This window comes from Rhinatrema bivittatum, chromosome 6 (assembly GCF_901001135.1).
Source record: "Rhinatrema bivittatum chromosome 6, aRhiBiv1.1, whole genome shotgun sequence".
NCBI classification, from domain to species: Eukaryota; Metazoa; Chordata; class Amphibia; order Gymnophiona; family Rhinatrematidae; genus Rhinatrema; species Rhinatrema bivittatum.
This window is the reverse complement of record NC_042620.1, coordinates 55,550,739-55,564,486: the sequence shown is the minus strand read 5'-3', so window position 1 is coordinate 55,564,486 and position 13,748 is coordinate 55,550,739. Positions and strand designations below refer to the sequence as shown.

General features: G+C 42.6%; 1 protein-coding gene across 1 annotated transcript in view; it reads left to right on the top strand.

Annotated features, from left to right (window-relative positions):
- The first annotated feature begins 635 nt into the window (after nucleotides 1–635).
- NXPH2 (neurexophilin 2) overlaps nucleotides 636–13,748 on the top strand; it is a 100,204-nt gene continuing 87,091 nt past the window's right edge. The window contains exons 1-2 of the mRNA XM_029605404.1: nucleotides 636–1,043; nucleotides 1,199–1,351. Coding sequence (XP_029461264.1) covers nucleotides 1,298–1,351 — 54 coding nt within the window. The 5' untranslated portion in view covers nucleotides 636–1,043; nucleotides 1,199–1,297. The remainder of the gene's footprint in view (nucleotides 1,044–1,198; nucleotides 1,352–13,748) is intronic.

Here is a 13,748-nt window from a genome sequence, read left to right as displayed (position 1 = left end):
CACATACATTTTCTTGAAAAATTGCCACTCACACAATAGCAGGTGTATTTGTGTGCAGCCAAATTTGGTGGGATAATATTCAAGTGAACTTATACATGTTTGTTTTGAAAATTGGTGTAACTTGTGTATTTGCTGGCACATTTATGCAGGTTCTTACAAAATTACCCTCTTACTGATCCTATGAGAAAAACAGAACAGCTTTTGTTTTTGCAAAAAAAAAAAAAATATATATATATATATATTTCGATCAAACACAGCATGGTAATATAATAGGCGCAGTCATATATTTCAGTTAAGAGTCATAAACTTCAGTGTAACCAAACCAAACAGCAATAGTCAGTCCTTGCACCCGGGGCAGTCTGCAATGGCTATCAACACCTGCACTGCATCAAGATGTCAGCTGGCATCCCTATAGATACTAGACCAGAGCCTATGACAGAGCTGCAGTGAGCTTTATGCAAAACTTGCACTAGAAATGTAATAGACCCATATCTTTAGTTTACAAAGGAACTAATCTTTAGTGAATTGCTCTTTTCCCTGACATAAACACACCCAAAATATCTTTGCAGAAACGCCCTCAGTTTGTCTTTTGGACACAAACAGTCCCTAAGCTCTTTATCCGGGCTGTAAGTTCTCTACAAATGTATTTATGTGATGGTATACATCTGCAGCTGAAGTACCCCCCTCCTCCCCCGAGACAGAGACTCACACCACAGTACTCCATGGGGCACAGTTCCAGCAGCTACACTCATCAGACAGCAGTGCACGCAACTCTCCCGCTCACAACAGAGGACAGTGCACAGGTCCTCGAGCGCTGGAGGAAATGCAGGCAGCCTGAACTCCAAGCTGAGAACTTGCACAGAATGAGGATAAAAGGCGAACCACTGAAGACTGCGTTTAGGAGATGAAGGATTTGCTGAGCAAAACAAGAATCCTGCTGTCTGAAGAGTCCGTCGCCCCCTTGCATGCACTCTTTGGAGCTGTTTCCTTGACGGTGCAGTGAAAGAGAGTCTACCAGGGATCCCGGGCTGAGCCTTTCCTAGGTAATGCATGGAAGCATTGCAATGTGTCTGTGCACACTTTACATTGTCGTGTCTCGTACGGTGGTTTGCATCAGAGCAGAGTGCTAATTGCAATGCTGTACTGAGGAGCACAGAATGCTCTATTTTTGTTTTTCATTGTTTGTGTTCTCATTAAGGTAATCACAGTGGTATGTCCCTGGACATGGTCCTGCCCCCAAAAGTGGATATGTGCAAGCTCCAAGTAAAGGAAATCATCTCGTAGACTCCAAACCAGAATGATGCACCTTCACCCCCTTTCTCTTATTCTGGTACAATGCTCTCTTCAACTTGTAAGTAGGATTATATATATATATATATATATATATATACTCTTTTTTAAATTATTTACAGCAATAAAACTTTTGAAATCTAGTTATGATGCCATTAAAGTAAATTTTGGACTTATTTGTGAGATGATATGCATGCAGAATAGGACTTTTAGAACAAGGGAAATGACCTTGCATGCATGTTCATACTGTGATCTCTCATTATCATGAAGAAATGCAGTCACTCCGCTGGACGGAAATAAAGGGCAGCAAACCAAATGTAGGTGATACCTTCTTTTGGACTAACCGACTTTCAAGAGTTGTCCTCTCTTGTATTGGATCAGAGCAAAATGTGCCCGGACCTATTAAACGCAGTTAAAATCTTAAAAAAAAAAAAAAGGTCTCATTTTTCGTAAGTTCGTTAGAAAGGCATGGCATGAAGCTCCTTTGCCGGCCTTTATTTCTGCCTAATTATCTCTGGCAAGTGATTGTTTCCTACGTCTAGTATCAGCCTATCTACCACAGTGGGAATGCTGGATTTTGTTGGCTTCACAGACTGCATTTTCACACCTCTCTGCTTTCTGATCTTTTTATTCTTGGGGGTGGGGGCTTCAAAGTACATGTCACTTGCAGTAATGAGATGATTGCATTTCTTGCTTTCTTTATTGTTTCTGCATCGCTGGTCCTGTGAAACTTCAACAACATTAAACAAAAGAGCTCGGGGAGGTATCAGTCACCTTAGCAGGTGTTCCTCGCTTGGCCTTTCATTTTGGGAGACAAAATGAAGAGTAGACTGTAATTTGGGAAAGGAATAAAAAACCCGTGCCAAAGAAACTGATTACATATAGGGATAAAATGATTTTTTAAAGATTTTTTTTTCTTAGATTCCAGAGAGAGAAACAAAGTAAACTTCTGTTTTATAAAGTGTACTCTACTATGTTGAAAGACACATTTAAACATTTGAGATGCTGCCTTTTTAAAGCTATTATGGACTAGAAAGAAAAACAGGATTGCTGAGAAACCAGGGTGCTTTCAAGATAGCAATATGACTGGCTATACAAGGAAACTAATACCAATTTGGCAAAGTAGTTTGTAGGGTATTACAGTCATTTGTGCACTTTACTCTGTATCTCATGCATATGGGCTGCACAAACAAGGATTCTGTTCTCCGAGGTCACTAATCATATAGATAGATAGACACACACACACAATACACACACACACACACACACACACACACATTTTTAAAGTCTTAAACCAAAAAGCAGTGTGAATGTGGCTTGGTTTAATTTTATTATCAGGTTTCACTGATATTTATATTAAAAGAAGAAATCTTAAGGAACAGACCAGTATATGAAGGTTGCCAATTTAGGAATCTTATAGATCACATATTTTGTAGGCAAGAATTATTCTGCAGCCTACAGTACACTGAAGTGTGTTGGGTGTGTAGGACAAGTACTCATCCCCACACTGTGAAAGAGAAGTCAGTCTGTAATAAAACTGAATGAATGTGCTTTCATACAACATATCCTCTGACAGAAGCCAAAACAGAGACAGCCACCTAAAATGCAGAGAATGGAGAGTGTGTATGACCAGTGATTAATGTGAAGGAGCCTCAAGCAGCAAAACTGTCTTAGCACTGGATTTTGTTTCCAGGTAATAATAGATTAAATTAAATATTCTAATTTTTTCTGTAGGTTGAGTGGAGAAAATATAGGTTTTTTTCCACTAAAATAATTTCAGCCCCCCTCCTCATTTTAAAATACAAGAGACCATCAAACTATACATCAATTTTATTGTTTATTGTCTTTTCAGGATACAACTATCTTTCTACTTCACATTGCATAAGTTCCACCTTCCTTTCTAGCAGTCTCATATCTGAAAGTTTTGTCAGTGTTGTCTCCAGGGAAAATATAATAAATCCCGGGAAGGAGTTAAACACTGCTTTTAAGAGCCAGATTCTAATATTTCAGCATGCGCTGATTGATTACTTTTCATGGAAGCTGACGTCAAATCCTAATCCGTTTTTTGCATTGTGCTTGTTTTGTAATGTTTTTGGCTCTAGCACTTTATCATGGCAATGAATTGCTGAGCTGCAGCCCAGTGATAAGGAGCACATTGCTTGTATACCACCAGCCTTCTGGACAATAGAAGGCTGTTTGCATTCTCTACATTCTTGCAGTAGAAATTCCAGTTAAAGAACCTACTCAAGTTAAGGATGTGATTAGAAAATAATAAAAGGGAATGCAAAGTGGTTGAACAAGATAGAACGGTGCTGAAATCCGTTTTACCAGATACAAATATTTGTACAAAGAGACCAATGGTAACATTTTTGGCACACATAGTAATTCTCTTCTACATTTAATACACATGGTGCAATGTAATTGTTTAATATGTTTAATGTGCATGCTAATGACTGATAAGCATTCAAAAGGGCATGGTCTTTGGGAAAGAAATTCCAAGAGTGCAAGAACTTGAGCTATTAATTGTACACACCCGTTGTGAAATATTTCTATTGTTTTGTCTAAGACCCTTTTAATGCCCCTTTGGAACTAATATGCATAAACGATTCTCTCAGGGCCATATGTATTAAGGGTTGTCTCCCATTTTGTGTCTATGGAAAAATTGCTCAGTACCTAGGGCCCATTTGTTATCTTTTTAGTTTAGTTTTTATAATCTCACAGGTACATTTTCCTCTTTGTGATATTTTTATCCTCATAATAATTGCCTTTTCAACATTAATGATGATCATCATAAATTAGTATAATTTTATAATTGGTATTCTTAGTTGGGCTATTAAGATGTCACCATGCTGTAGTTGAATGGTTTATAGGAGGCTTGCGCGGTTTGTAATTCTAACTTGCAGAGTCTACAACTTAGAGGGGAATCAGGGCATAAAGGTCAAAGCCCCCGATATGATCCCAAACCAATAAAGCTTGTCTAAGGGAAAATCCCTAGATTAAAGACAGGGTTTCCAACAGCAACCCTAAATGACAATTTGTTGACCCGTTTCTAGATTGAGAAGACTTAAATCAGGAATAGACAGCATTATTACCCACTGTAGGTCATTTTTGGAACACACAGGGTCATAGCTGTCTGCTGTAACTCTGAAAATAGTAAACAATAAATCTTCCTATGTCTTACTAGCTTCTTCCATGTGCATATTGTGTGTGAACAGCCTAAGTGCCTAAAAGGGTAATGAAATGAAATAGTAGTTAGAAAGACAATGGCATATTTGCAGTTGTATTTCTGAATTATTGAACTGATAAGATTAGAGATGTGACAAAAATCTCAATTTGTGAATTTGCTTACAAACCCTGCCTATAATTTGGATATTCACCAGTGAGTGGAACTCATTGGACTGCAATCCACTAAGAACCCAGGATATTGCATATCTGCTTTTATGATTCACTGAACACTTGCATGCAAATACTTAGATTATGAGTAGTATTTATCATTATGATTGTGAACCATTTTATCTGATCCTGCTTTAAACTGTTTCACTGCTTCTCCCAAATAGGGGTGTAATTCTTTTTAACATTTATACCAATGCAGTCGTATGCTCAACACCATCACTCATGTTTCCCTATCAGAATAGACCACATCATGATCAGGGTAGTTGCTGGACAAAATGGTGCCCCAGATAGGCGTTGCTTTTGGCATTCCTCGCAGACTTGCAGACTGACTGAAAAGGGCAGCATTGCCCCCCCCCCCCCTTCGCTTGGTGCCCAAGGTGGTTGTCCTGCTTGCCCATACCTTGTGACAGCCCTGATCAAGATGAGAGAAATATAGAATATGAGAGCAGATAACGACTATAAAGGCAGACCATGGGAGCAGTGAAAAATACGGGCATGAAATGCAGCTTTGTAAGGATAGCAAATCTGTGAAAGAAGGGGACACCTCAAACTACCAGAATCATTCATCTACATATACACAACCCTCCTCTTTCTCTCTTTCGCTTTCTCCCTCTGCTGATTTATCTATCATTTATTTGAAAGCACAACTGATCTGTAATATACAAACTTTACATCAAGCTTATGTCCTAGATAAAATATTCTTTATTGTTCAAAGACATGATTTTGTGTCTATCTTATTCTGCTACATCCACTGCTTCTGGAAAGAGGATCTGGGCTAGTATTACATTATCACATTTAAACAGATAGGGACTGTAAGGCCTGTCTAGCCTGCCAAATGTGTTCCCTTCTCTTTTTTGTTTTTTGACCCAGCAGCTTCCTAGCTCATTCAAAACCAGGACTGGCATCTGATGCCATAAGCTTCCATCAACAATCACCTAGAGATTTATTTCTCTTTACTTGAGTCCAGTCAGTTCAGTGATGCTAAGAGCCATGCACCAGAGCTTCTTCTACAATTCTGTAACCATGGTCCCTAAATCTAGCCACTAGGTGTCACTTTTGCATGATGTCTATGACTCCCTCCCACTCAGGGACAATGAATGCTGCCTCCATAGCTTACCCAGCACCAGCAAGTAGAAGAGCTGAGAATCAATCTAGGTCCTTCCATGTTGCAGCGCTGTCCTCATCCCGGGTTTCCTTGGATTCCATTACTGTTTGTCCTTTTACCATCTCCCCATGGATCTACCACCCTTACCATGAAGAAATATTTTCTGATATTCCTGAGTTTACCTTCTTTTATTATGACTTCTTATTCTAGAATTTGATTTTCACAGAAGCATGGTCTGCAGCTGCAATCTCCCAACTTCTCTGAAATGAAAAGGAAAGATTTTAGCTATAATGGGTAACATGTCAAAAAGATACATTTTTGGTTTATGTTTGTAGGAGTGTGGAGGGAGAGGATTTTAACTGTAGATCGTTCAGTTTTAAGATTGGTTGTGACTCTGTGAGTGGCTAGAAGATGGCATAACTTCCCAGGCAATTATTACATTTTGACTGCAAATTTATGTTTGAAAAAACATTAAAGGATAATTTTCAAAAGAATTTATGTGCATAAACCCTGATTTATGCACATAAATCTGCTTTTGAAAATCAGAGGCCTGTGAATGTAAAACCCAGTGCATAACTCAGTTTTACACTTACTTTTACAAGCACTAAGCAGAGGCATTCCCGCATGGTTTTTTTTATTTTTAAAACGCAGAAGGTAATTTTCAAAGGATTTTGTGTGTGTAAATGGACTTTTGAAAACTGCAACTTCTAATCATGGAATTCCTTTGAAAATTCACTCCATAGTGAATAAATGAACTTTATTCACTCTGCTCATGAATGGACATTACATGTGTAAAATTACTATGATATATACAATTTTAAGCATGTAACACTTTTGAAAACTCACTTCTATATGCCTAAGTTACCACATACAAATTCTGCTCTTCTTGGAGCAGGTATAATTTTTTTGCGAGGTAATTTTCTTGTTTACTCCACCAATTACTTGATGGTTTTCAAAATAAATTTATGCATGTAAGTTTGCTTTAAAAAATTCTTGGTAAAGTCTGCGTGTACAATGTACACACAGTCTTTACAGCTAAGCAGACTATTTGAAAATTATCATCTAAAAATTGAACAAGAAGAAATAAAATTAAGAAAAATCTCCCAAAAGAAGGTAGCATGCATGCTAAACGTTTGATTCATTGCCTAGTCACAAAGGTGGTAATATATAGTGTGTGTATACATAGGGAGGAAAACTTTCAAAAGTCTCCACAGAGTCCCATATATGCACGTGTACATGTCCATGCAGATTTGATAACATATTTTATAACCTGTGTGGATGCATCAGTGCAGATTTCTAAAATACGTGTATCTCTGCTCCCTAGGGTATGTGTATAGTTTACAGCAGTGGTTCTCAACCTTTTTTCTGTCGGGACACACCTGACAGATGGTTCTCACATGCGTGACACACTGACCCATGATTGTCACAGGGCTAGATTTAAAAGTACAGTTTGCATCCACGGGAACCCCCCTGACCCACAATAATGGATGTAAAGCAGAATTACTACATTCTCCATACAACTCACCCTACAAAAAAGATATTCTGGTTCTGGTGTCATCTCAGTAACAGCAACTCAAACTTCTTCTACTTCCAGGCTCAATAGCCCTACTTATGAAAAGACAGCAGTTTACCACCAATGCATGTCCTCTTGAGAAAACACAACAAATAAGACTGATAAAACACTTAAATTCTAGTAAAATATCTCGGTAACAGACGCAGAACCGACCTAACATACTCCCAGGATCTGTAGTAATGCACATAAACTAATCCGCACACAGTTACACCTGTATTATGGAATACACTCAAACAGGAGCAACTCTATCTATGAAAAGGCAACACTACAAATATTAAATCAGACCCTAAAAACCAATACACCTCTTATTAATGTTGTGAATCGTGTGATCGATCGTCTTAACGATCGATTTTGGCTGGGGGGGGAGGGAAATCTGATCGTCATGGTTTTTTTCTTAAAAAATCGTAAAAAATCGTAAATCGGGGGAGGGCAGGAAAACCGGCACACCAAAACAACCCTAAAACCCACCCCGACCCTTTAAAACAAATCCCCCACCCTCCCGAACCACCCCAAAATGTTTTAAATTACCTGGGGTCCAGTGGGGGGGTCCCGGCGCGATCTCCCGCTCTCGGGCCATGGCTGCGTTAATAGAAATGGCACCGGTGGCCCTTTGCCCTTACCATATGACAGGGCAAAGGTAGCGCCGGCGCCATTTTGGTTCCTGTCACCTGACGTCACGAGTGCAGGAGATCGCTCCTGGACCCTCGCTGGATCCCCAGGGACTTTTGGCCAGCTTGGGGGGGCCTCCTGACCCCCACAAGACTTGCCAAAAGTCCAGCGGGGGTCCAGGAGCGACCTCCTGCACTCGCGCCGTATTGCCAATATTCAAAAAAAGTAGCCGGAGCTACTTTTGCCTCACTATGTCATACGGGTCGTATGGGTGGGTTTTAGGGTTGTTTTGGTGTGCCAGTTTTCTTGCCCTCCCCCCTCCCCGGATTTACGATTTTTTGATGATAAATCTGGGGAATTGCTATTGTATCACGGCTCTAATGATTTTTGAAGATTTAAAATATATCTGACGATTGTTTTAAATCGTCAAAAAACGATTCACATCCCTACCTCTTATTAAGAAAACAGAACTAGCAAGCAGCTATAGATCCACACACAGAAATAATTGTAAAACTATACTATAAGCAGAATAACTGTTTCACAACAACTATGAACAGAATAACATCCAACAATTAAAAACTCATAAAAACTATAAAAAATTCTCTAAACACCAATAAAATATTTGCAGACACATCACATAATATTAAATAATTAAAATGGCAGTCAATCAAGAAAAATAAACTTAAAAAGCCACCTTTACTTACCCCCTCCAGCAGCTCTCCTACTCCTCTTCCATGCAGGCTGTAGCACATACCAGAAGCAGCAGTAGTGGCTAAGCTCTATACTCATGGTCCTCTTCCTTAGGGCCCATGTCTCTCTCACACACACACACACCATACCAGTCATGCCCCCATGACCAGTTTTGGTCTCTCACACACCAATCATCTCCCAAACAGTCTTTGACAAACACACCAGTCACCTTCCTGAACAGTTTCTCTCATGCCATACACGCACACAGGCTTCCCACTCCCGTGTTCCACTTACATATATGGGCTTCTCACTCTCATAATCACTTTCTCTTTCTCACGCACACTCACCAGTCTCTCACTCCCATGCTTGTTCTCTCCACATGCACAGGCTTCTTATTCCCATAATCATGTTCTTTCTCTCACACACATACACAAACACACACACCAGTCACCTGATCTCTCTCATGCATACACACACACAGGCTTCCCACACCCATGTTCTCTTTCAGATATACAGGCTTCTCACTCCCATGCTGTGTCTCACACACACCCAGGTTTCTCACTCACATGCTCACTCTTCACATGCACAGGCTTCTCATTCCCATTATCACTTTCGTTCTCTCTCTCACATACACACAAACACACACCAGTCACCTGATCTCTCTCATGCATATACACACACACACAGGCTTCCCAGTCTCATGTTCTCTTTCAGATATACAGGCTTCTCACTCCCATGCTGTGTCTCACACACACACACAGGTTTCTCACTCCCATGCTCACTCTTCACATGCACAGGCTTCTCATTCCCATTATCACTTTCGTTCTCTCTCTCACATACACACAAACACACACCAGTCACCTGATCTCTCTCATGCATATACACACACACACAGGCTTCCCACTCTCATATTCTCTTTCAAAAATACAGGCTTCTCACTCCCATGCTGTGTCTCACACACACCCAGGTTTCTCACTCACATGCTCACTCTTCACATGCACAGGCTTCTCATTCCCATTATCACTTTCGTTCTCTCTCTCACATACACACAAACACACACCAGTCACCTGATCTCTCTCATGCATATACACACACACACAGGCTTCCCACTCTCATATTCTCTTTCAAAAATACAGGCTTCTCACTCCCATGCTGTATCTCACACACTCCCAGCTTTCTCACTCCCATGCTCACTCTTCACATGCACAGGCTTCTCATTCCCATAATCACTTTCTTTCTCTCTCACACATACACACAAACACACACCAGTCACCTGATCTCTCTCATGCATATACACACACACACAGGCTTCCCACACACATGTTCTCTTTCAGATATTCAGGCTTCTCACTCCCATGCTGTGTCTCACACACACCCAGGTTTCTCACTCACATGCTCACTCTTCACATGCACAGGCTTCTCATTCCCATAATCACTTTCTTTCTCTCTCACACATACACACAAACACACACCAGTCACCTGATCTCTCTCATGCATATACACACACACACAGGCTTCCCAGTCTCATGTTCTCTTTCAGATATACAGGCTTCTCACTCCCATGCTGTGTCTCACACACACACACAGGTTTCTCACTCCCATGCTCACTCTTCACGTGCACAGGCTTCTCATTCCCATAATCACTTTCTTTCTCTCTCTCACATACACACAAACACACACCAGTCATCTGATCTCTGTCATGCATACACACACACACACACACACACACACACACACACACAGGCTTCCCACTCCCATGTTCTCTTTCAGATATACAGGCTTCTCACTCCCATGCTGTGTCTCGCAAACACCCAGATTTCTGACTCCCATGCTCACTCTTCACATGCACAGGCTTCTCATTCCCATAATCACTTTCTCTCTCTCTCTCTCACACACACCAGTCACCTGATCTCTCTCATGCATACACACACACACACACACAGGCTTCCCACTTCCATGTTCTGTCTTACATATACAGGCTTCTCCCTCCGATGCTGTGTCTCACACACACCCAGGTTCTCACTCCCATGCTCACTCTCTTCACATGCACAGGCTTCTCATTTCCATAATCACTTTCTCTCTGTTACACACACACACACACACACACACACGTCTCTCTCTCTCATTTCCATGCTTGCTCTTCACGTGCACAGGCTTCTCATTCCCTGAATCACATTCTCTGTCTCTCACATTCACATACACACCAGTCACACCGTCACCTTACCAACCAGTCTCTCTCTCATACATGCACACACACACACAGGCTTCCCACTCCCAAGCTCTCTCTCACATAATCAGGCTTCTCACTCCCATGCTTTCTTTCACATACACCCCCACAACCCCAGGCTTCTTACTCCCATGCTTTCTCACATACCCAGATTTCTCACTTCCATGCTTTTTCTCTCTTTCTCACACAAACATACACACACACACACACACACACACACACCAGTCACATCCTTGACTTTCTCACACTCTCACATACACATCAGTCATCTCCTTGAGCAGTCACTTTCATTGTCTCTCACATATACACATACATCAGCTCTCTGACCAGTTTCTCTCAATCACACACATGCTCTCGATCAAATACATTCTCTCACTTACACACTGGCTGGCTGGCTGCTTCTCTCTCTTTCTCTCACTCACTTCCTCTTCCCCCCCCGAGCACAAATGGTAGCTGCAGCAGCCTTCTCCTCCAGCCCCCGCAGGCCAAAAAGGAAGAATTCCATCGACCACGGGAGGCTCATGCTGCTGTCTCCTTTCTCGATTACCGGCTGCTTCGATTGCTCGGGGGCCGATGGTGCAGCAGCCGCTGCTACTTTATCACGCGGCATGGCTCTTTCTTCTTACCGCACACCGCGTATCACTTCCTGTTCCGGGTCCGCGGGGGGGGGGGGGGGGGATGCAGGCGCGGGAAGAAGAAAAGGCCAGCCACGGGTGCCACAGCTTATTTTAGCACTGCTGCCGTTCCCACTGGGCTTGAACGTGCTGATAGCCCGGCAGCAACGGCAGCAGGGAAGAAAGAGCAGCAGGAGAGACCGGGAGCACGCGACACACCAGCCGGTGCTTGGCGACACACTGGTGTGTCGCGACACACCGGTTGAGAACCGCTGGTTTACAGTATGCAAGGTATTGGGTCAATTTTCAAAGGGCCATCTGTGCAAATACTGGCGGTTATGCACGTGGCCAGGCCCTGCACATGCCACACACATTTTCTAAAAGACTTGGCCACACGAGTAACCACCAATACATGCACAAGTGCCAGGCCTTTCAGAAGGGGCTGACCTGGGGGCGGTGTCTGAGTGGGGAGGGGGCGGGCCGAGACAACTCCATTCAACATTGTCCCGGGGAATCATGCGCTGGCAGCTGGCCAGCATGTGGAATCTACTGCTGCTCCAGAGAAACAGCAAGGTAAAAAATTTAAAAAAATGTAAGAGTTATGTAGGGGATAGGGATCAGGGAGGAGAAGGGAAGAGGTAGGAAGGGTTGGGTTAGGCATAGGAAAGTTCCTTCCCAGTTCACTCCTTAATTGGAGCAGACTGGGAGGGAATTGGGGGAGGCCCGATTGCGTTGCCGTGCATGGTGCTTTTAAAATTCCCCCCACCCCTCCACGCACAGAGAAGGCCAACTGCTCACACATGAACGCGTAGATGTTAAAATCCGCCCCATATGTGCATGAGGATATCGCGTGTTATATAATAGCTGTGTCCAAGTGTGTGCACCAAGAACCGCGCACACATGGACGGGCATGTGCTCCTTTGAAAATTGACCCCTAAGTGCATACTTGGGTACTGTCCTATGTGCATACATTTTCAGGTGTACATATGCACCCTTCCAATTTTGCTCAAGAGGGTTTATTCCAATTTTCCTCTCCCCCAGCAAGACGGCTAAATTTCAACACCAGGGACGTGATCAGGTTAGACTTTCTGGTGATGAGGGACAAAGACCTATTGTTTCTCCATTTGGGGGTCTGCAAGAATAAGCAGGCATTGCAGGAGGCCTGGCTGGACCTCAGCAGAGAATTTAATCGTAGAGTCTCCTCGCCCTGCAGGGTAAGTAACTTGAGGATAGGTGGGATGTCGGAATGAGAGATTGGGGGATGGGAGTTTGGGGGGTGGGGAGGGAATAGAGTGGGGTGGGGAAAGGGGGATGACAAACAGCATATATTAATGTTAGAAAGGACAATGGTGAACCACTGTATCAGAGGCTCAAGGGTTAACTTGCAGAATGGAAACATGCCATTGAGGAGTTCACAGAACCTGCAACATCGAACCAAACATTTTATTCCTACTTCTCCTCTGTATAGATTGAGGACCTCAAGAAAAAAGCCCCTTGGCTGCACTGCCTGCTGGGGGATTGGTTGCAGCAGCAGTATGTCAAACAGGAGGATGACAATGGAAAGTTTGCCAAATGCCTATCCAGGAGATATCAACATAGTCTGTCCATTTGCTGGTTCCTTCACAGGCCCCCCTATTGCCTTGGTACTCAACAATACACTGATTTAACTGGGTTTTTGCAGGACTCCAGTATCACTGTGTCTTCTCAAGCTACTTTACTTGTTGTATTTGCCTTAGAGCTGGACATTGAGTCAACCCTTAAGAAGTTATTTCATTGTGAAGACACTTCCTTTATGGGTCAGAAGATTATGATATTTCCTGATTTAGCAAGATCTACACAACTGAGATCTTTTTTGAAACTAAGGGTGAAAGTAGTAGCCTTAGGTGGTACTTTCACATTAACATTTCCATATAAATTACTAGTTAAATTTGAAAGTAACAGATATATGTTTTTTGACCCTACACAACTAGATGTTGCTCTCAGGGCCAGTGTAAGAATATTAGGTGCCCTAGGTGAAACTTCTGCTTTGTGCCTGCCCAACTCCCGGTCATACTACCCCCCCCCACCCCAGTCTTGGCCGCAACTCCTACCTCATTCGTGCCTGCTGAGTGTGTGCTTCTCTGGGCTGCGAGCAGGTTGGTTGCCGCTCGAGGCCCGCCGAACCTCTACTCCTCTTTCCTGCGAGCGGGATAGGCTCCACTCGTGGCCCCACATGGCTGCTCTTCGGTGCACCCTAATTGTTGGCGC